At 52.8% G+C, this 21094-nt stretch overlaps 8 protein-coding genes and 1 non-coding gene across 9 annotated transcripts; 7 read left to right on the forward strand and 2 right to left on the reverse strand.

Moving 5' to 3' along the window:
* Positions 1 to 39: 39 nt before the first annotated feature.
* On the forward strand, positions 40 to 1406 carry SDT1 (putative suppressor of disruption of TFIIS). The gene is made up of 3 exons (XM_062910863.1): positions 40 to 471; positions 535 to 1082; positions 1147 to 1406. Exons 1-3 carry the CDS (start codon positions 410 to 412, stop codon positions 1323 to 1325), a joined length of 789 nt encoding a protein of 262 aa, XP_062766843.1. The 5' UTR covers positions 40 to 409; the 3' UTR covers positions 1326 to 1406.
* SRB7 (RNA polymerase II mediator complex subunit) lies at positions 1389 to 2477 on the reverse strand. Its single transcript, XM_062910864.1, has 2 exons — positions 1996 to 2477; positions 1389 to 1934 (listed from the first exon to the last, which is right to left on the reverse strand). Exons 1-2 carry the CDS (start codon positions 2035 to 2037, stop codon positions 1563 to 1565), a joined length of 414 nt encoding a protein of 137 aa, XP_062766844.1. The 5' UTR covers positions 2038 to 2477; the 3' UTR covers positions 1389 to 1562.
* On the forward strand, positions 2366 to 3202 carry QC763_304155 (uncharacterized protein; the record flags this gene model as incomplete). The annotated part of the gene is made up of 1 exon (XM_062910865.1): positions 2366 to 3202. The coding sequence occupies one exon, from the start codon at positions 2366 to 2368 to the stop codon at positions 3200 to 3202; it is 837 nt and encodes a 278-aa protein (XP_062766845.1).
* A 320-nt stretch (positions 3203 to 3522) lies between these two features.
* On the reverse strand, positions 3523 to 4092 carry QC763_304160 (uncharacterized protein; the record flags this gene model as incomplete). The annotated part of the gene is made up of 1 exon (XM_062910866.1): positions 3523 to 4092. The coding sequence occupies one exon, from the start codon at positions 4090 to 4092 to the stop codon at positions 3523 to 3525; it is 570 nt and encodes a 189-aa protein (XP_062766846.1).
* Positions 4093 to 4500: 408 nt separating this feature from the next.
* Positions 4501 to 4986, forward strand: QC763_0051560 (uncharacterized protein; the record flags this gene model as incomplete). Its single annotated transcript, XM_062905770.1, has 2 exons — positions 4501 to 4526; positions 4584 to 4986. The coding sequence occupies 2 exons, from the start codon at positions 4501 to 4503 to the stop codon at positions 4984 to 4986; spliced, it is 429 nt and encodes a 142-aa protein (XP_062766847.1).
* Positions 4987 to 5263: 277 nt separating this feature from the next.
* PIM1 (ATP-dependent Lon protease pim1) lies at positions 5264 to 8824 on the forward strand (the record flags this gene model as incomplete). The annotated part of the gene is made up of 2 exons (XM_062910867.1): positions 5264 to 8449; positions 8521 to 8824. The coding sequence occupies 2 exons, from the start codon at positions 5264 to 5266 to the stop codon at positions 8686 to 8688; spliced, it is 3354 nt and encodes a 1117-aa protein (XP_062766848.1). The 3' UTR covers positions 8689 to 8824.
* A 3664-nt stretch (positions 8825 to 12488) lies between these two features.
* Positions 12489 to 15387, forward strand: QC763_304180 (uncharacterized protein; the record flags this gene model as incomplete). The annotated part of the gene is made up of 2 exons (XM_062910868.1): positions 12489 to 13511; positions 13585 to 15387. The coding sequence occupies 2 exons, from the start codon at positions 12489 to 12491 to the stop codon at positions 15385 to 15387; spliced, it is 2826 nt and encodes a 941-aa protein (XP_062766849.1).
* A 1791-nt stretch (positions 15388 to 17178) lies between these two features.
* On the forward strand, positions 17179 to 20240 carry OLE1_1 (stearoyl-CoA 9-desaturase). Its single transcript, XM_062910869.1, has 2 exons — positions 17179 to 18085; positions 18147 to 20240. Exons 1-2 carry the CDS (start codon positions 17968 to 17970, stop codon positions 19463 to 19465), a joined length of 1437 nt encoding a protein of 478 aa, XP_062766850.1. The 5' UTR covers positions 17179 to 17967; the 3' UTR covers positions 19466 to 20240.
* Positions 20241 to 20274: 34 nt separating this feature from the next.
* On the forward strand, positions 20275 to 20354 carry QC763_0051600. Its single transcript has one exon. It is a non-coding gene; the product is annotated as a tRNA-Asp (tRNA).
* Positions 20355 to 21094: the final 740 nt, after the last annotated feature.

Below are 21094 nucleotides of genomic sequence, written 5' to 3' on the forward strand. Positions count from 1 at the left end.
GACGCAACGTTCCTCTTCTTTTGCTCCGCCATCGAAGATGCGAGAGAGGTGCATACGGCCTGAGTCAACTTGAAAGCAGGGAAATAGGAAGGTGTTAGAGAGTTCTCTGAGGAACACAAATAGCTTCATTATTTCCCACTGAGATGAGATTCATTGTGATACCTGCTTTCTCTCAATTACACTGTGAGATCTTGACTGCTCTCCACGCCGATTAAACCTCCAACAGGGAGATACAACTTAGCAATTCTCTGTCTCCAACTCACTTACAACAATTTACTTCTTTCATCACAACAGTCATATTGACATCCACATCTACAACCCCAACTACTAGATCAATTCTGAAGAGATATCTCCTATTGAGCCATTCTTAGATCATTTGAGACCCAGCATACTCAACAGCATCATCACAATGGAGTCAGAAGCCCAAGCCGTCAACGGGACCAGTCCCTCACCCAAACAAGTCTTTTTTTTGTAAGTGACAAAACACCCAATCATTATCTCATGAATGAATGAACATAGTCTAACAACACTCAGTGATATCGACAACTGCCTCTACCCCAAGAGTACCCCCCTCCCCTCCCACCCCCTCAACCCAACTCGCTCACTAACCCTGAACTCAGGCGCCCGCGTCCACGACCTCATGGCCGAGCTGATTGACAAGTACTTCGCCACCCACCTCTCCCTCCCCTACGAAGACGCCGTCCGGCTCCACAAGGAATACTACCAAAACTACGGCCTCGCCATCGAAGGCCTCGTCCGTCACCACCAAATTGACCCCCTCGAGTACAACGCCAAAGTCGACGACGCCCTCCCCCTAGACGACATCATCAAGCCCCGCGAAGACCTCAAGAAGCTCCTCCGCGACATTGACACCTCCAAAGTCAGGCTCTGGCTGTTCACAAACGCCTACGTCAACCACGCCAAGAGGGTGGTGAAACTGCTAGAGATAGAGGACTTCTTCGAGGGGGTGACGTATTGTGATTATGCGGCGCCGAGGCTGATGTGCAAACCTCATGAGGAGGCGTATGAGAAGGCGATGAGGGAGGCGGGGGTGGAGAGGAGGGGGGATTGTTATTTTGTTGGTGAGTTCTACTTAACTGTGCCATGAAAATCTTGTGTTGTGTTGATTGCTGACTTGGATCAAAGATGACTCGTACCAAAACTGCAAAAAGGCCCAAGAAATAGGCTGGAACGTCGCCCACCTTGTCGAAGAGGGTGTCAAGTCCCCCAGGACACAAGCGTGCAAGTTCCAAATAAGCCACTTGGATGAGCTGCGCACCTGCTTCCCAGAGGTCTTCAAGAAGCCGGAAACGTCCTCGGAATAGTCGATTCCATTCATGCGTATTCAAACGTTATCAGACATAGAACAGAAGGAGAATAAATAGATACTCATGTGGATTCCATGCTCAATTTCTTTCCCTGATTATCAAATCCTAAGCCTCTGATAACCAGCCGATAATCAATGCCAAACGCCATACCCCATGCCTTTTTCATCCATTGCTGTCCCAGAACCCAGACGCTTGATATGTCAAACAACGCTATGCAAACCCTTCCCCTTGTCATCAGTGCCTCCTAATCAGCCTAACCAACCCATCCAACCTCTTCAAAACCTCATCCCGCTCCCTCAACGCCTCCTGCCTCTGCTGCTCAGCCGCCCCCAGCTCCTCCTCCAACTCCCGTATCATCTGCAACTGGTCTCTTTCACTATTATCTAGACCCGGCAACGTCGAGATCAAATACTCGATCTGCTGCTCCTTCGTGATGAGATCTCTAGCGAGCTCGAGCTGCCCAGCCTTGAATTGTTCAGGGTCGAGGGTATCAACTTCGGGGGGCTGGTCTTGTTTGAGTTCGGGGATTTTGTCGTTGGGGGAGAATTTTTGAAGGTCGTGGTGGCGCTCGTTGTAGTAGAGGGCTGCTATGAATTGAGTGAGGAGCTGTGGGAGGGGGAGGTTAGTGATGGTTGGGAGGGGGGAGGGAGGGAGGCGGAGGACAGACTTGATCCATGGACTCTTGGAGTTGAGTCAGTTTGTCGCCCATTTTTGAGAGTAGATTGATGAACGCAAATCGGAGGGCGGGTGTGGTTTGCGGGTTGGATTTGGTGGTTGCTGTTGGGTAAATGGTTGGAAAAAGAGAGAGAGAGAGAGCTACCTGATGCGCTCGCCTTGTGGTTGGTCGAGTGTTGATAAGATAAGAGCTCAATGGTAGAAAAGTGGATCCACGTTATTTGCCGGTCGATCGCGTGCCGGACCGCGTCTTGAATTTCAACGGCCCCTGCCGTGTGCACCCTTGCGGCCGGAATTGTTTTTGACGTGGGGTTGTCTTCGATGCGACAGAATTGACACCAATTGGTGCTATACAAGCGATAATGCGCCGTCTACTTCTCTCCCGGCCATCCTCCCTATCCCTCCTCACCACCGCCCCTCGACGAGCCTTCTGCGCCAGCGCCCCTCTCTCAACAACAACAACCCCCTCCCTCGAACTCAGAACTGTACAGCCACCCGCAGAAGAACCCTCCCCTTCTCAACCAGAGCAACCAAAGGAAGATTCAGAACAACAACCCCCAGAACCAAACCTCCCCTCCCCCTACACCTTCCCCCTCCCCCTCGCCCCAACCACCAACCACTCCTCCCTCCCCAACTTCCTCACCTACGCCTCCCACACCTCCCTCGACCCAACCTCCACCGTCTACATAGGCACCCACTACGAGTACACCGCCATCCTCTCCCTCACCCGCCTAGCCTTCACCCTCCACCGCGTCGGCGGCCGCTCCGACTACGGCATTGACCTCCTCGGCTTCTGGTCCCCCATCCCAAACTCCCCAGACCCACCCCTCAGAGTCCTCGCCCAATGCAAAGTCACCAAAACAGCCAAACCGGTATACATCCGCGAGCTAGAAGGCGCCTTCATCGGAGCCCCTCCCGGGTGGCGCTCAAAGGGCGTTATCGGAGCACTAGTCGCAGAAAAGACTGCAACAAAAGGTGTCAGGGATGCGATTGGGAGGAGTAAATGGCCGATGGTGTACATTGTTTGTTCTAGGGAGGGGGTGGTGAGTCAGATGCTGTGGAATCAGAGGGCGGTGGAGGAGGGGGGGTTGGAAGGGTTGGGGGTGGGGAGTAAATATAGGGTTGCTGAGGATGGGGAGCAGGTGGAGGAGGTGATGTTGACGTGGAGGGGGAGGGAGATTAAGGCCCTCAAGGAATAAAAAACGAGGGAAAAGAAGGCTGAGTAAAGTATTGGTCTTGGGAGAGTGCTCGAGTGTAATGGTCTGATCTGGCGCATTGCTGGAGAAGGGATGAGGTCAGTCAGTCGAATCAAGGTGAGAGATTCTTGGTATATATGTTGCGCTAACAGTTACAGCTATATGCCCCAAATACTCCCATGGCTTTATGTGAGAAATCCACCACGCTATGTCGACCGCCGTGCAAACCTCCGCTTCCTCGGAAAGTCAATCATTATCCAAGATAACCACGCCTGAGGGAACAGGACCTGTAAAACCCGCCAAGGACACCGACACACCAGCAATTAATCATCCCAAATAGCCGCCTTAGCCTTCTGCGCCTCCTCTTCCTTCTTCCTCTGCCTCTCCCTCTCCTCCTCCCTCCTCTTCTTCTCCTGCTCCTTGACCGCCCGATCATACGCCTTTTGCTCCTCGGTCGCCCTCGGCGCCCGAAGCCCCAACCCAGCAGCAATCATGCGTCGCGCCACGGCATCGGTCTTTTCTGGGCGTCTGTCTGGTGCGGCGCCTGCTGATCGAGGACTTGAGTCGGCGCCAGGTCCGTCAAAAGATGTGAAACCGAACGTGCCGGGGGCGTTGAGCGCTGATGGCGAAAAGGGCTGCTTCTTGGCTATGGGCGACATGGGGGTTGGTGGGGGCGCGTTGGTGCCGGTTTGGGTGCTGCCTAGTGGCGTTTCTTCTGGTTCTGAGGCATCATCGTTGTCTTCTTCGTCCTCCCAGCTGTCGGCGACGGGGGTGGCGGCGGCGGCCTTTTTCTTGGAGGGGGCGGGTTTTTGGGGTTTGTCGAGGGAGGAGGTTTTGAGGGAGAGTTTGGTGACTGAGGTAATGAGGTCGTCGGGGGTGGTGTTGGAGGTCATGGTGGTGGTTTGGGGTTGGGGGGGCTATGCACTCAGCGTATGGGATGGGTTTTGCTTCGAGATATAGAGAGAGAAAAGACTGAAGGGCTGAGAGTGCAAGTTGGGGGGGGGGGGGGGGTTGAATATAAAGGGACAGACAGCAAAAAAACCACAGGCTGGCTGTTGGGTCCAAAGGTGAGACGCCAGTGAAAGGGAGCGTCCCTGTTGAACTAGGGGTTGCCCAGGTTTTGATCACGCGCTGGCGAGGCTACGCCGTAGAAGAAGCTGGGGAGAACCCCGAAGTAAAAGCAGTGCCGCTTCTGGGCGTCCGACCGGCGTGGGGCAATATGCTGTTGGAATTTGGAGTTGAATTGTGGTTGGGGTTCTTGGGGTAGTAGAACCAACAGACTGCCGGATATAGTGCGAAGAATGAGATGGTCGTACAGAGAGGACAGGTCTGTAAAAGTATCCTTCTTGATCTATAGTGGTAATTAACCTATAGCCAGGAAAAGATCGGCCTTTGTCAAATCCTCCATCAATGCTGATGTCAATTTAGAGGACCCTGAGGTTTGGAAACGCAAGCCCCTGCTGTTGAAACAAAGCCCAACACCGAGCTTGCAATTGCGGGGGCGGGGCACTGTGGAGAAAGGCTCCCACGGAACGGTGCCGGCGATGACGGAGGCTGAAAGCTGCCTGTGGCTTGAACAGCCGGGACCCCTGTTGCGCGGGTCTGGGCGCCGTGCGTTGCCGCCTGTACAGTTGCCAGTAGGTTCTACCGTTTGCCGAAAACTGTATCTAGCAGCTCTCGCCTCCTGCTGGCAGCTTCAATCGCATTATTCAGACAATCACCAACTGACTGCCGCTGCCGTGTTGCTTGGCCGTGTCCCCGTCCGTACCTCGGAGCTTTTCCATTAAAAGGTAGTGAAATCCCCTTCCGACGTCTAGGATTTGCTCCCGGTCTTTTTTTTTTACTTCTTCTTCACTTTTGTGTACATTATTTCCCTCCCTCAAGCTCGAACTCGACTACTAATCAATCCCTCGCTGTTCTCCATCTCCACGCAGTTTGAGAGCTCGAGCTTGATTACAAACCTACCCGCAAAATCCTGACGTCAAACCGCCCTACACCACCCCCCCTTCCGCCAAACCGCAACGAGAGATCTGTTTTTTTCTCCCCCTCCTCGCACTACCCACAATGCTGCCGCGACAGCGCGTCCTGCGCATGCCCTCGCCAAGGCATTCGGTTCTCCTCTCTACAGCTTCCAGACGAACAAGCATCTGCTCGGTAAGAGCTTCGTTACGACAGGGCCAACACATCACGCCGCGGCTGCAGAGCTTCTCGAGGGACAGCTTTTCGTCGTCGCTATCGCCATTCTCCACGCATGCCGCTTTAGGGAAACAGCAAAAGGGTTCGGGCTTCTTTGACGGCATCGAGCCGTTAACGGAGGAGGAAAAAAAGGCGAATCAGGAGAATCAGGAAAAGGAAGCGGCGGCTGAGGAGAAGGAGGAGAAGGATATTGAAAAGGCAAAGCCTTCTTCTAGCTCCGAGGCGAAGACGAAAGAGGGCGGCGTCCAGGGAACACCCGAGTCGCCGGAGAACAAGGGGAGTGCTGCCGCCGGGAGTGCCGCCTCGGGGTCATCGGGGGAGGGGTCGGGAGGGGATGGGGGGAAGAGGGGACGGAAGCCGGGTGACAAGGCGCTTGCGAAGCCTGTCGTGCCTGAGATTTACCCTCAGGTGATGGCTATCCCGATTGCGAAGAGGCCGTTGTTCCCCGGGTTTTACAAGGCGATCACTATCAAGGATCCCAATGTTGCCGCCGCTATCACCGAGATGATCAAGCGTGGTCAACCATATGTCGGTGCGTTCCTGTTCAAGGACGAGAATGCGGATGACGATGTTATCCGAAGTGCCGACGAGGTCCACGACGTCGGCGTGTTTGCTCAAATTACCAGCGCTTTTCCTATGACGGGCCAAGGTGGTGAGGGAACAAGTCTCACTGCGATTCTTTACCCTCACCGTAGAATCAAGCTTTCTGAGTTGATTCCTCCGGGAGCTGCCGATGCCGCTGGAAAGACCCCGGCGGCTAAGGAACCCACACCAGAACCGATACCCCAGGCTACAGATGAGTCTGCCCAGAAGGGCGATGTTGTCGCGAGCTTTGAGGAGAGCGCCGTTGTACCGCCACCAAAATCAGACGTTACGCAGAAGCAATATGAGCCAACATCCTTCCTCAAGAAGTATCCCGTCAGTCTGGTTAATGTTGAGAACCTTACCGAAGAGCCTTACGACCCCAAGAGCCAGGTGATCCGGGCCGTTACTAACGAGATCGTCAATGTCTTCAAGGAGGTCGCTAGCATGAACTCTTTGTTTAGAGATCAGATTTCAACTTTCTCCATGAGCCAGTCTACCGGCAATGTCATGTCTGAGCCGGCCAAGCTTGCCGACTTTGCCGCAGCGGTGTCGGCTGGTGATCCCAATGAGCTTCAGGAAGTTCTGTCGAGCTTGAACGTCGAGGACAGGATGCACAAGGCTCTTCTTGTGCTCAAAAAGGAGCACGTCAACGCTCAGCTTCAGTCCAAGATCACCAAGGATGTGGAGAACAAGATCACCAAACGTCAGCGGGAGTACTGGTTGACGGAGCAGATGAAGGGCATCAAGCGTGAGCTTGGGCTGGAATCAGACGGCAAGGACAAGCTGGTGGAGAAGTTCAAGGAGAAGGCCGACAAGCTGGCCATGCCGGAAGCTGTGCGCAAGGTGTTTGATGATGAGCTGAACAAGCTTGCGCACCTGGAGCCGGCGGCGTCAGAGTTCAACGTCACTCGCAACTACCTCGACTGGCTTACGCAGATCCCATGGGGTCTGCGCAGCGCCGAGAACTTTGGCATCCAGCACGCCATGACTGTTTTGGACGAGGATCACTACGGTCTCAAGGACGTCAAGGACCGCATTCTCGAGTTTATCGCCGTCGGGAAGCTGCGCGGGACTGTCGAGGGCAAGATCCTCTGCTTTGTTGGTCCGCCAGGTGTGGGCAAGACCAGTATTGGCAAATCGATTGCTCGCGCGCTCAACCGGCAATACTACCGCTTCAGCGTGGGTGGTCTTGCCGATGTTGCTGAAATCAAGGGTCACAGGAGGACGTACGTCGGTGCGTTGCCCGGCCGCGTCATTCAGGCGTTGAAGAAGTGCAAGACGGAGAACCCCTTGATTCTCATTGACGAAATCGACAAGATTGGCCGTGGATACCAGGGCGACCCATCGTCTGCTCTTCTTGAGTTGCTTGATCCCGAGCAGAACAGCTCTTTCCTCGATCACTACCTCGATGTCCCGGTGGATTTGTCTAGGGTCTTGTTTGTCTGCACCGCCAACATGACGGATACGATTCCCAGGCCGCTGCTGGACCGCATGGAGGTGATTAGACTGAGCGGGTATGTGTCTGATGAGAAGATGGCGATTGCGGAGAGGTATCTTGCTCCTCAGGCGCAGGAGCTGGCTGGGTTGAAGGGGGTGGATGTGGAGCTTACCAAGGATGCTATCGAGGAGCTGATCAAGTCTTACTGCCGGGAGGCGGGTGTCCGCAACCTCAAGAAGCAGATTGAGAAGGTTTATCGCAAGAGCGCGCTGAAGATTGTGCAGGAGCTTGGGGAGGAGGTGCTGCCTGAGGAAGAGGCGCTGACGGACGAGGGCAAGGTTGCGAAGGAGGAGTCGGCGAAGGAGGAGACTAAGCAATCGGAGGAGCCGGCCACCGCCAACACGGAAGCGACGGAGAAGGAGACTACTGAGGTGCCGAGGGTGGCCCTCAAGGTCCCCGAGAGCGTCCACGTCACCATCGACAAGGACAACCTCAAGGACTACGTCGGCCCCCCTGTTTTTACATCCGACCGTCTTTATGATATCACCCCCCCGGGAGTAACCATGGGTTTGGCGTGGACGCAACTCGGTGGCGCGGCCATGTACGTCGAGGCGATTCTCCAGTCGGCCCTCAAGCCGGCCTCGCGGCCGTCGCTTGAGATTACGGGCAACCTCAAGACTGTGATGAAGGAGAGCTCTGCCATTGCGTACAGCTTTGCCAAGTCGTACATGGCGAACAATTTTCCCAAGAATGACTTTTTGGACCACGCCAAGATTCATGTGCATGTGCCTGAGGGGGCGGTGCAGAAGGATGGGCCGTCGGCGGGGATCACGATGGCGACGAGCCTGTTGAGTCTGGCGCTGGACAGGCAGGTTGATCCGGCGGTGGCGATGACGGGGGAGTTGACGCTGACGGGGAAGGTTCTGAGGATTGGGGGGTTGAGGGAGAAGACTGTTGCGGCGAGGAGGGCGGGGTGCAAGATGGTTTTGTTTCCGAGGGATAATGAGAGTGATTGGTTGGAGTTGCCTGAGGTGAGTCTGAACCTTTTTTTTTTTCAAGATAAAAAAAATTGCCTGGACGAAAAGCTAATGTGGTTTTACAGAATATCAAGGAGGGAATCGAAGGCAGGCCGGTGAGCTGGTATTCGGAGGTTTTTGACCTTATTTTCCCTGATCTGGACAAGGAGAAGGCGAATAAGAGCAGGGTGGTGGTGGCTGAGAACAAGGAGAAGAAGGAGGAGGAGAAGAAGGATGGGGAGGAGAGTGATTAGGTAGATGTTGAGAGATTTTGTAAATATTAAATGTGTATAAAACAGGGAAAGAAGAAGACGATAAAGAGGAGGAAAGAAGTTGATTTGGTCATTAGATGGGTAGGCAAGGAATGGAATTGGTATGGGTGGATGGGTGGACGGATAGGTATGGAATTGGGGGGAGGGGGGTAAACAGCGGTTTTTGCATGGAATGAAGTTTTAAAACAAAGAGGTAAAATGAGAAAAATCTTCACTCTAGGTTGGTTGATGGTGTCTTTGAGATGGGGGTTTGTGAGCGTTGTTCTAGATGTTTGGTAGCTGACACTTGGAGGAATGTGTATCTACGTTTTGTGATGTGTAGGGGTGTGATGAGAAAGAGGATATAGGGTAATCAAGAGTCAACCGCGATCCTGCCTTTGGGGATATGCAGTGTAGTTTAAAAGATGACTATAGTGATGCCTATATCTTGAGCGAGAGACTGTCGTATGGACAATTTTAATCGATTGAAGAGTTGAGTTCGTGTATGTGCGTAAACTGTCGTTCAAGTAATCGCTTTAAAAGTAATGCAGCAGGCCCGTATCTAACCGACCAACAAACAAGATATTGATGCGATCTGGACTGCAACTGGGGTATCACCCGCCGGTCCCCTTCCCAACCTCACATTACCGCCTTGATTTTCTGCGATGAGTCTGACCTGTCACAACCGGCTCCTTAATCAGAGGATTTAGTTCTTTTTTTTCTTAATTTTTTTTCCATAGCAATTGACCACGGCCTGACTAACACCCGCTGCCCAACAGGGGCTTTACGGATCCCCTTTCGTGAAAAATGGGTGGGTGTGTGCCGTGATGAGGCGTATCTTTTTTATTCGGATTGGCCCATTCTGTTGCTTGTACGCCACGAGAGAAAAAAAACTCGGCTTCGGAGAAAGCCGCAAGGTTCCTATGCGCTCATTTTTCAGAGAGCTGGATGCAACGCAGTTCTTGGTTGTTGTTGTTATTGCTGTTGTTGTTCTTCGTCTAGGTGGGCTGGAAAGAGACGGCATCATTGAGTGACCCTGCCTACAAAATAATTGATACAGCAGAAGCAAATTAACCCATACTATACTATACTGTAAACTTATGCCTCAAAAGCAAATTGATAGGTCTCTAAATGATATTTCAAGACCTGTTAACCATCTTTGAAGGCTTTTAAACCTATCTCAAAAGGCCTGTGGACTATCATTTTGAGGTATGTTAACCTGCTTTGGTATCTCAAGTATTTTGCGGCAAGGGTGCCTAGGCAGGTAATCGACACTTTTCCGGCAAGAAAAGTGCAAAGTTATTACTACCTAGGTAGGTATATTATGTAGTCTCGCAACCAGGAGAGTATCCCTCGCTAAGCACATAGGTAAACAATGTTGTGAATAGGAGAAGAAGAAAAAGCTGACGTATGTGCAGCAACATGCTGTCGGCATGTACGGGGGAAAAACAGAAGCAAAGAGACTGTCTAGCCGCATACAGCCTTACCTTACCGCACCGGTTGTAGGTTGGCAGAAGTTGGTTTTGTGATGGCAGATGCAGTTTGGGCATCAATCGACCCCCCCAAAAAGCGGGGGGAGCGGATTGGGGGGGATAGGGTAGAAGAATACAGGCACACAGGAAGCTTTGGATGTTGCATGGAAGAGATTGCAGGGCTGGGAAATCCGGGTACAGGTAGTGTGAGCTGCTTCCGATGCGGGACGAGCTACCTAGCTTGAGAGAACCTTGAGGGGTGAGGAGGGTACATCACTGGGGGTGTTAAGGGTGCGTGGGGTTGAGGGAAGTGTGGGCTGAGTTGAGTGTTCAAGTCAAACCTCGAAGCTAAAGGCATTGTGTTATGTTCATGTCTTTCAAAACAGAAACTTAAGTGAATAACCGCTTACACCAGGGCGGTCAGACGTCCTCCAGTCCGGGCATAGACCAGCAGTCCGGCATTATCGTCATGGTGGTGTTGTGAGTTGGGCTGCTACCGGGGACTTGTGGCTCGCATGGTTGTGTTGTCGATTGGTTGAAGCAAAGACGATGACGAAGTGTCAGTGAAGGCTGTGCAGCGAGAGAGGTTCAGGCCTAGGGGAGAAATATGAATGATGGGATTATTGGGCCGTGGCTGGACGGGAAACCTGCAGTTCTGACGATGAGCTACATTACCTAGGGCACGTGGCCGGCGGTGTCTGTGGTTATCCGTAATAAAGAGATATATGGGATGAAATCATAGTTCTGGATGACGAGGCGGATTTGGAGCGAGCAATGTACACCGCCGTGTCTTTGCTTACCTTGCTGCTGAAGATCTGAGTACCGATCCGAATCTTCCTTGCAGACGGCTACGGTTGGCGGTCCAATTCGGGGAAGAGAATAGCAGGCTTTGTTAGTGAGTTTTAAAGTGATAGTGATGAGAAAAGAGGTCGAGTCTTGCTTTGACCAGCTGACCTCTGTCGACACCTTCCTACCGATGAAGATGTTTTAGATCAGGTCACGATAACCTCAAGTTTCAAGATCCACTGGGGTTACAATAAACATCACTGTGGGTCTCGGTTCAACCCCTCAGTGGATCTTGGGCGCAACGCTCCCGCGTCAACCCCCCCGGTCACCCCATTATTTACATCTCATCTGAGGATCAACTTTCAAGTTTTGAGACAAACGTCGGAAGAAGACATGGGGATCCATCATCACGGGCTTTCGTTCAACCGGCCGATGATGAAGAAGGGCTACCACAGTTCTCGACCCAGCAGCTGTAGGGCTTTAGGTACGGAATACGTGCAGAGAGCCCGGCGGCACGGCAAAGTACAGACGGTACTTGAATATACTGGTACATGCATTGTACATATTTCGAAGCCCACAGCGCTCGTTACACGTGTTGCACCCCTCCCCCCCTTCTTCCCCCTCCCCACCAAGAAACCCAGCCTCCGTCGTCCCACCATCACCGATCGAGTCGAGTTCGAGTTGTCTCTCTTGCAGCATGCAGGAGGAGGGAGAGAGTTAGCGAACCAACCCCCATGCCCCCTCATTCTCACCGTTACTTTTAGTCCACCACGAGGTACAATCTCTCTCAGGAGATCCGTGAGGAGTACCTAGCCTCGATCCTGCCCTGCCCACCTTCCACTCATCTGAGAGAGCCCTTCCACTTGGGTTTGCTTGTGTGCTGTGCCAGCCTGATAAGCAAAAGGCCTTGCTTCCTGTCCATTATGGCAATTTAGCACCTGTTGCTTGTTCTGTCAGCTTTTTTTTTTCTTTCTTCTGTGCATTCCATCTTGTGTTCACCATCCAACCTTCCAAGCGCTATTACACTCTCACCAAACCATTATTTGCGCTTTCTATCAACCTCTTGCGAATCATACGACCAAGTTTCACCCCACGGCGTTATTCAGCTGGTGAACAAATCTCGAGTAAAATTACCCGCCCAACAACAGCGACTGTGGAATCTGCCGCTTGTATACAATCCTGGAAATCGCCATGATCTTCTGATACTCAATACCCCTCTTCCTCGCTCCGCATGGCTTATCCGCGCGCTGTTGCTTGATGTAGTTCAACTGACTGGCTTACTTTGTTACCCCACGATCCACAAACACTTTGTTTCGGCTTCGATACCAGTCGGTTGGAAGAGAGGATAGGGTCAGTGTTGGGAGCCGAAACTGAGAAAGAGATATACACATCTATATATATATATATATATATGTCGGTGGTTTGTCAGGGTGGCCTGGAAAATAACAAAAACGCCAACTACTCTACACCTTACCTACCCAACTAGCTAGCAGCAGCAAAAACTTGCGTTTTGTTCACATACCTCTCGACACCTCTTTTTTCCCCATGGACCTCCCAAATATCGAAACACGCAGTAGCGGTGCCGACAACAACAACCCAGCCTCCGGTGACGACGACCAACAACCACACAACAACAACAACAACAACAACAACAACAACAACAACAACAACAACAACAACAACAACAGCAGCAACAACCAAACCAGTCGTCTCTGGCGTCGGCTCAACCTCTTTGGTCATCATCGCGACAACAACGCGGGGGGGAATGGATCGATACAGGGTGGTGGTGGGTTGGAGGATGATATCACGCAAAATGGCAGCGGAAAAAGACAAAGTAGAAAGGTAGTCCCCGGTCTGCCTCGGGCGCCAACTTTCAAGAGGCAGCAGTCCGAGAAACGGCATCGGCTCGAGCCGATCCGACCGACGGCCGCGGAGAGGAGGGCAGTGTCAATGGACAGGAGGGTTGTTGTGCAAGGCAGCAGCAACGGTGGTGGCGATCCAAGGACTAGCGCGCCGGATGTTCTCCTTCTTGCGCACGAGGGGGGGTATTCGTCGCAGTCGCAGTCGGTGCCGCCGCCCTCGTTCCCCATTGACACTGATGGGGAAGGCTATTTCGGGGGGCGATATACTGCAGCCGCGCAAGGATTCGACGACCACTCCAACGACGCCGACGACGACGGCGAGGCGATGTCTGACGACGGCGGCAGGCACTCGGTCACGACGTCGCAGTGGGAGGCCAGGATCCACGACGAGCTGGAGCAGATCTGGATATTGAACTTGTCGATGCACTTCCGGGACAAGTCCAAGAGGGAAAAGTTTTTTGTGACGTACCGGCAGCAGGAGCACCTCTGGAGGAGGGTGACGGTTAGTTTGGATTATCGGAACGCGCCCGAGGGGAGCTTGGAGATGGAGCTGGCGGGGACGAGGTTTCAGAGGGAGAAAAGCGCAAAGATCTACGAGGCTATTCGGGAGAGTTTGATGGATATTCAGTTTTATGACACGGTGACGAACCTGAAGCTGCAGACTACGGATGGGAGGTTGCATGTGCATGTTGTGGAGGATGTTAATGTGAGTTTTCTTTTTTTTTTGGGGGGTGGGGAGGGTGGTGGTGGTTGCTGACAATTTTTTTTCTACCGCGCAGGAGATCATCAGCTATCCTTCAGTTCGTCTGATCCAGCACACGCGATGTAGACGGGTCAAGGAGAGAGAGATGGAGTTTGACTCGCACATGTCGGGGTTTGTGTACAAGATGAGGGTGAATGGGCAGATACTGATCAAGAAGGAGATTCCGGGACCGGATACGGTGGATGAGTTTCTTTACGAGATCAACGCCCTCAACTCGTTGCGCTCGGCGAGGAACGTCATTCAGTTTTATGGGGTTGTTGTTGACGATCGGGAGGAGCACGTCACGGGCATTCTGATCAGCTACGCTGAGCAGGGCGCGCTGATTGACATCTTGTATGATCACGCCCATGAGCACCCGCCTCTTCCTTGGTCGATTCGCGAGAAATGGGCGAGGCAGATCGTGGCTGGGCTGTCGGAGATTCACGAGGCCGGGTTTGTCCAGGGGGATTTCACGCTTTCAAACATTGTTATTGATCACAACAGCGACGCGAAGATTATCGACATCAACAGGCGGGGTTGCCCGGTGGGTTGGGAACCGCCAGAAGCAACGCCGATGATTGAATGTAATCAGCGGATCTCGATGTACATCGGGATCAAGTCTGACCTCTACCAACTCGGCATGGTGCTCTGGTCGTTGGCGACGCAAGACGATGAGCCAGAAGCACAAGGGAGACCGCTGCAGATCGCGGACGATGTGGATGTGCCGGCGTGGTTCGCGAGGATAGTGTACATTTGTCTGAGCGACAACCCGAGGAATAGGCTGCAGGCCCTGCAGCTGCTGTCGCTGTTCCCGGAGCCGGAGGAGCCGTTGACTGCCGTTCCGCATCATCATCACATTCACGAGGACAGTTACCTGCCACAGGAGTACATGTCGGATATATTCTCGATCACGAGCCAGCCGCCGAACGTGATGAATGGGAACATGGGGAATGATTGGCAGTATATCGGGCCGAACAGCCCTACCAACCCTTATGGCGGGGGGACTTTTGCGGAGGATCCGTATTTCTACCCGCCGCCGAGGGGGAGGTCCCCACCCTCGCCGCAGCCGAGCAACCACGAGGACGAGGGCTGTGAACCGACGGGGAGGTTTGGGGCGAGGAGGTTTAATACTTGGAGCGTGGGGGAGGGATGGAAGCCGATGGTGCCGAGTGTCAGCGATTTGCCTCCTAGGAGTGTGCTTGGGGAGGAGTCGGACGTGGGGGGTTTCAAGAGGGGAAGGCAGAGGGTTAGCCCAAGGCATGGGAAGATTGCGGTTAGTGATTATGGGGGGATTGATGGAATGGTGGCGAGTCAGACGTTGGAGATACCTAAGCAAGGGGTAGGGATAGGGGTAGGGGTAGGGGAGAAGGAGCTCAGGACGCCCGAGTCGAGGGCGGATAGTGGGAAGGATATGACCGAGTTGGGGAGTACACCCAGAGATGGAGGCGTGCTGGGGTTGGGGGGCGGGAAGGAGGGGGTAGAGGTTTTGAGGGAGACGGAAAAGTTGTTTCCGAGTACTAACAAAGACTTTGAGCAACCGCTGGCTTTGGAACAACAGGAGGAATATACCGCGGTGATGGGGACTAGTCTGGGGAGGTTGGGCAGGCCGGACGATTTAAATAACGTTGGAGGGGCCTTTTCGTTCGACCAAAGGAGTAGGGGAATGCAGAGGAAGGGAAGTACGAGCAGTGGGAGTGGCGGGATCGAGGGGGAGATTGAGGAGGAGGATGAAATGGGGGATGAGGAAGAGGACGAGTTAGATATGGAGTTGGATGGGGAATTACCTGGGGATTTAGAGAAGACGATTGGGTTGCAGACGCAGCTGCTGTCTGTTCCCTAACGAACGAGGTGGTAAGGTTTAGATGGGGATCGTGACAATGGTGAATGACTAACGAGCGATCGAGTCATTGAAAAGGACAGATATCTCTGGACAACCACAGTTGTCTTTTTCCTTTTTCATACTCTTCTTTTGTTATCAGGGCTGATGACATGGGACAATGGGGCGCAAGCAAGTTAGCAAGCGAGCGAGTCTGTGTTTATATTCTCGTCTCGTTGACTGTTGCGTGATTGGATTGGATACTGGGAGGGAGGCTAGGCTGGGAGGATATTGGGCGGTCGTCTGCTTTTGATGAGATTATGATATTTATGCGTTTACTTTCAGGCATGTTGTTGCGTTATCTATGATGATATATATGATCTAATGATGCTGATTCATTTGTTTGGATGATCCTGAAACTATAAGACTGATGCAGCAACTGTGACTAGAGTGTCCAAAGTGCTTGCTAAACTGAGGTGAGGCACACGAGTCTGTCAACGATGAATTGGCGGTTCTGGTGGGATACGGCCAACTGGACGAGAGCTGAATGTATCCTCCCCTGTCACGTCTTTTCGTTGATATCATGATGTGAGGGCAGGTGATTACTTAACAGTATCCTTGCTTTTGCTGGCGAGTCTGTGGTGTCATCCCAAGTGAGCCGTCGTTCAAGGCTAGTTGACACGCTTGGCGTCATTTGACGGTGATGACAGCCAGGAGAGAGTTGAGACGTCAAAATGTGGCGAGGATGCTCTGTGACCGGAGTTGCGGCTCTAGTATACACTATGTGTGGCGAGAGCAAGGAGCATGGGCGCCGAAGCTGGATCTTGCCCAGCATTGCGGATGTGGCGTTGGATCTCCGGCTTGCCCATGACGCTTGTCCGGGGGTTCTTGCCTTGCGGCTAACGCCTAGGTAGAGACGAACCGGGAATTGAGGAGTCTGGAGAGTTTGTGTAGCGCTGGCTGTAGGATAGCACCGGTGCTGGCAATGGGGCGACTGGAAATCTGAAAAGTTGCTGCTTGATAGACTCTGGTATGCCTGTATCCTTGAGGTTCGACATGTAAATGTTAGGGGGTTGTCCATCACAGTGTGTGCCGCATGCGGTGACGTCGAGATGGCACTAACAGATGGCCTTTGTTGAAGATGGCGTCTTGGCAAATCCCAAGTGTTGAAGTCGAGGCAAGGCGAAACTCCACCTCAGCCTCGAATCACGACGGATCCTTCCGCCCGAACACAAACGACGGCAAGTGGTGCAAAGAGGGGCACATCTCGGTTTGCGACTTTCATTGGGAAGCTTGTCATTGGGCGACTCCCCTGCGCAGGTACCAGACAGACAACGCATGGCTGTTCGAGATGACAGGCATCACAGAAACGGCCACCCTGCGTCGTGCTTCCTGTGAGAGATTCCTTAGAACAAGATGGGATGAACTGGTGACGGGACTGACAAGCAACACTGACAACTGTTGGTGCTTGTGCTGATTTCGTTGTGCTGTGTGATTGCTCGAGATTTTGACATGTGATTGAAGATAGATAGAGCTCTCCCTCCACCCTCGGAATATGGGGAAACCTTGCGTCAGAGCTTTTTGGCTTTCTTTCTGGTGGGAGCCCGGCATGGAACTGTTGCGGTGTTTGCCACGGCCGGGTTTGGTGACAGTGACGGAGCAAAGCCGTCGCCGTGAAGTTTTCGATGGCAGGACGCCGTTTCTGGAAAGGCGGAGCTCGGACGACGTCGCGGACATGCAGACTTCATGGGCAGCCAATCAGAGCTGGCCTTGACTTACAAGTCCCCCACCCAAACATGGACGCCTCCCCCAACAGTTTCCTCAACAAAATTTGGGAACGGCAAAAAATCACTTTGCTCAAGGCTGGGGATATGCTTCACCACCAAAAAATGGTGCCATGGTGCTTCCATGGTGCCATCCACATGCTATCCTCGGCAGAGTTGATGCAGCTGTGACCTGCTCGAGAAGGTCGAAACCTCGGCCAGTGTTGATCGTGTCAGGAGCTCGTTCGAGAGATATCGGCTATCATCCCAGAGATATTCCCAACCATTTCAACCTTGTTGTTATGAGTGAGAGCAGATTTGGCCACTCATCCATAACCCCACTGATTGACAGCACCAGCTTCAGCATCGAGAATCTGCAGAGGCGAAAGCAGGTGCAAAAGGCTGGACTCACTCCTGCTTGTTGCTGGTGGTCCAATCGCTGTTGAGCAAATCCGTTGACGTTGAATGCAGAACACAGAACTGGACGGAAAGTGACCTGGGTGGCCTGCCAATTTGCGTGCAAAATTAAGTACCCCCCAGGAACCCAGCACCGGCATGTCACCACAATCCTGACGGGCCTCCCTCAACCCACCCGCCGCCGCCCCCCGCCTAAACCCACAGCTTAGACCCTTGCTTTCTCAAACCATCCTTTCATATAAAACTTTCAAGCCAGCTCTTTCTGCTTTGACTTTTGCTCTCCTCTTGCCTGAGACCCCTCCATAACCGCCCTTCCGCGAACCTCTATTTTCCCCTCAACACAACATCGACGACGAGAGAGGACCAAGGCCGACGTCCTCATCGACCCGCGATATTGTCAACCTCCGCGACCTCCGCCCTCAACATGGCGTCGTCGTCATCTGAGGTTCCCGCTTCGGCGGTCCTCCAGGCCGAGTCCTTCCCCGACGGAACCAAGGACTATGTCGCCATCCGCAAGAAGAACTGGGACATCAAGAAGCCCCGTGAGTTGCCCTTCTTGAGATAGCCGGCTGATCCGGCCTTGCTAACAAACACTCCCACCAGATATCACCGACCAGCCCATCACCGCCAAGAACTGGTACAAGCACGTCAACTGGCTCAACACCACATTCATCATCTTCATTCCCCTCACGGGCCTCATCTCCTCGTACTGGGTACCGCTTCAGATGAAGACGGCCGTCTTCACTGTGCTCTACTACTTCTTCGCTGGCCTCGGTATCACCGCCGGCTACCATCGCCTGTGGGCTCACACCTCCTACAAGGCCACCCTTCCCCTCAAGATCTTCCTTGCCGCTGGTGGCGCCGCCGCTGTCGAGGGCAGCGCTCGGTGGTGGTCCAGTCTCCACCGTTCTCACCACCGTTACACCGATACCGAGAAGGATCCCTACTCCGTCCGGAAGGGTCTGCTCTACAGCCACATCGGCTGGATGGTCATGAAGCAGAACCCCCGCCGTATCGGCCGTACCGACATCACCGATCTCAACGATGACGCCGTTGTCGTTTGGCAGCACCGCAACTACATCAAGTCGGTCATCACCATGGCTCTGATTGTTCCCACCCTCGTTTGCGGTCTCGGCTGGAACGACTGGACCGGTGGCTTCGTCTATGCCGGTATCCTCCGCATCTTTTTCATTCAGCAGGCCACCTTCTGCGTCAACTCCCTCGCCCACTGGCTCGGCGACCAGCCCTTTGATGACCGCAACTCACCGAGAGATCACGTCATCACTGCCCTCGTCACCCTTGGTGAGGGTTACCACAACTTCCACCACGAGTTCCCAAGTGATTTCCGCAACGCTATTGAGTGGTGGCAGTACGACCCCACCAAGTGGTTCATTTCGATCATGAAGTTCCTCGGCCTCGCATACAACCTCAAGACATTCCCCCAGAACGAGATTGAGAAGGGCAGACTCCAGCAGCTTCAGAAGAAGCTCGACCAGAAGCGTTCCACTCTTGACTGGGGTATTCCTCTCGAGAACCTGCCCGTTGTCAGCTGGGACGACTTTGTCGCCGAGTCCAAGAACGGCAAGGCCTGGATTGCCGTCGCTGGCATCATTCACGACGTTGGCAAGTTCATTGCTGACCACCCCGGTGGCAAGACCCTCATCAACTCTGCCATTGGTAAGGACGCCACTGCTGTCTTCAACGGTGGTGTCTACAACCACTCCAACGGCGCCCACAACCTTCTCTCCACCATGAGAGTTGGCGTTCTTCGTGGCGGCTGCGAGGTTGAGATCTGGAAGCGCGCCCAGTCCGAGAACAAGGACGTTCAGACCGTCACCGACTCCTCTGGTCAAAGAATTGTCCGCGCTGGCAACCAGGCCACCAAGATCCCTCAGCCCGTTTCTACTGCCGATGCTGCGTAAGTGTTTTACTTGACACAAGGCATGAATTGTACAATATTCAACCCCCGCCACGATCAGACGGCGTTTCAGAAGGGGTAGTCTGCGACCTGGGAGTTTTTGGTATCACGCCACCCCAGAGTAGTCGGCAACTGACATGACTTTCTACCACTTGGGTGTCAGTTGGCTAGTCGGACATTATGACGTGGAAGAAGGAGGAACACACCTTGGCTGTCGACGCTGGTTTTCATGGCTTGATAACGAGGTTGTTTCTGTGGTGGTCCCATACATTTTTCCTTGGTTTTGTTACAAAAAGGGGCGTTTTTCGAGAGAATAAATCGGGCACAGCATTGGAACTGGTGTTTATTTTTGTTTTAGCTGTTTTTTTCTGGGAATCAAAAGATCCATCATTATCAACCTATCACTCTGGTTTTTGCTGTTGAAAGAGATGTGAAAGAACAGCATGCGTGGTTTTGCGTTGACATTGTGTGACTGCGTGTTGGTTGGAGAGTAATGACTGGTGTAGATGTGAATGTAAACAAAGATTGAGCAGAGGGGAGGTTAGGATAGGGGGGAATGAATTGTGGTGACCTGTGAAAAAGTGAGGTTACATTGGGCTGGAGGCGTGGGGTCCAAAATTGTACTGGCTCCATCACCGAGGCTACAACTTTGGATTCTCCCTGCCTTCTGAATGGGATTTGACTAAGAAATATCAAATATGAGGGGGTCGGCTGCGAAATTGAGGCATGTTAAAGGGATGTTGGTGGCGTATGGAAAAGAGGCAAGGAAAAAAAGGGGGTAAAAAGGGCAAAAAGGTGATGGATCAGAGTAATCTCTCCCGCCGGGAATTGAACCCGGGTCTCGAGCGTTGTGGAATGACAAGCTCACATACTGACCACTATACTACGGAAGATTTACAAGTGTTGGCACTTGTCGTAGATTGGATGGGAGGATTTTCGGGAGGAAGATATATTAATGACATTGGGGAGGATGCTGCACACCCCCGTCGGCATGGTCAATCCCCCTTTCACCAGCACTGGGGGATAGAACAGCTGAAGCTGAACCTGGTATCTGTGGGTTTTTCCGAGCATGTAAGGTATGCTCGCCCGGGGGTGTGATGCTAGGCTATCGCAGTGTGAAGGAACAGTGTGTACGTGTTGCCGTCTCGAGGGAGAGTTTCAACTCCATCGCCTGCCAGACACTTTACAGCAATATAGAAATGTAGGTTGCAATGCGGGTGTTTACGATACATATCTTGGCGTTGAGCGCATTGGTCCAAGGCTATCGTTAGGGTCGATGGTGGCTAGCTCTCGAGCTGGAGTGAGCATATATCGTCTCATAGTTCTGATAACACAAAGTCATCCACCACTTATAAACAATTGCCGAGCGCAGAAATCCCTCGAATCGGTAGCTACTCCGCGACTTTGCATGTTTGATAGCTGTCTGTTTTGGGGACACGATGTAGTTCCCTGGTTGAATTACACATCTGCTTTCGCCTGTGTGTTAGTTGACAGAAGACTTGACATTGCAACCATGTCTACACTTCAATGTGTTAAGAAAGAGAGAATCTACTGCATCTAAACTTATGGCGGATCATTTAACCCTCATGGTACCGCAGTCAAGCATCGTGGACCAAGTCGCAAACAATGTGGG

Source organism: Podospora pseudopauciseta, chromosome 3 (assembly GCF_035222475.1).
Source record: "Podospora pseudopauciseta strain CBS 411.78 chromosome 3, whole genome shotgun sequence".
In the NCBI taxonomy this organism is placed as follows: domain Eukaryota; kingdom Fungi; phylum Ascomycota; class Sordariomycetes; order Sordariales; family Podosporaceae; genus Podospora; species Podospora pseudopauciseta.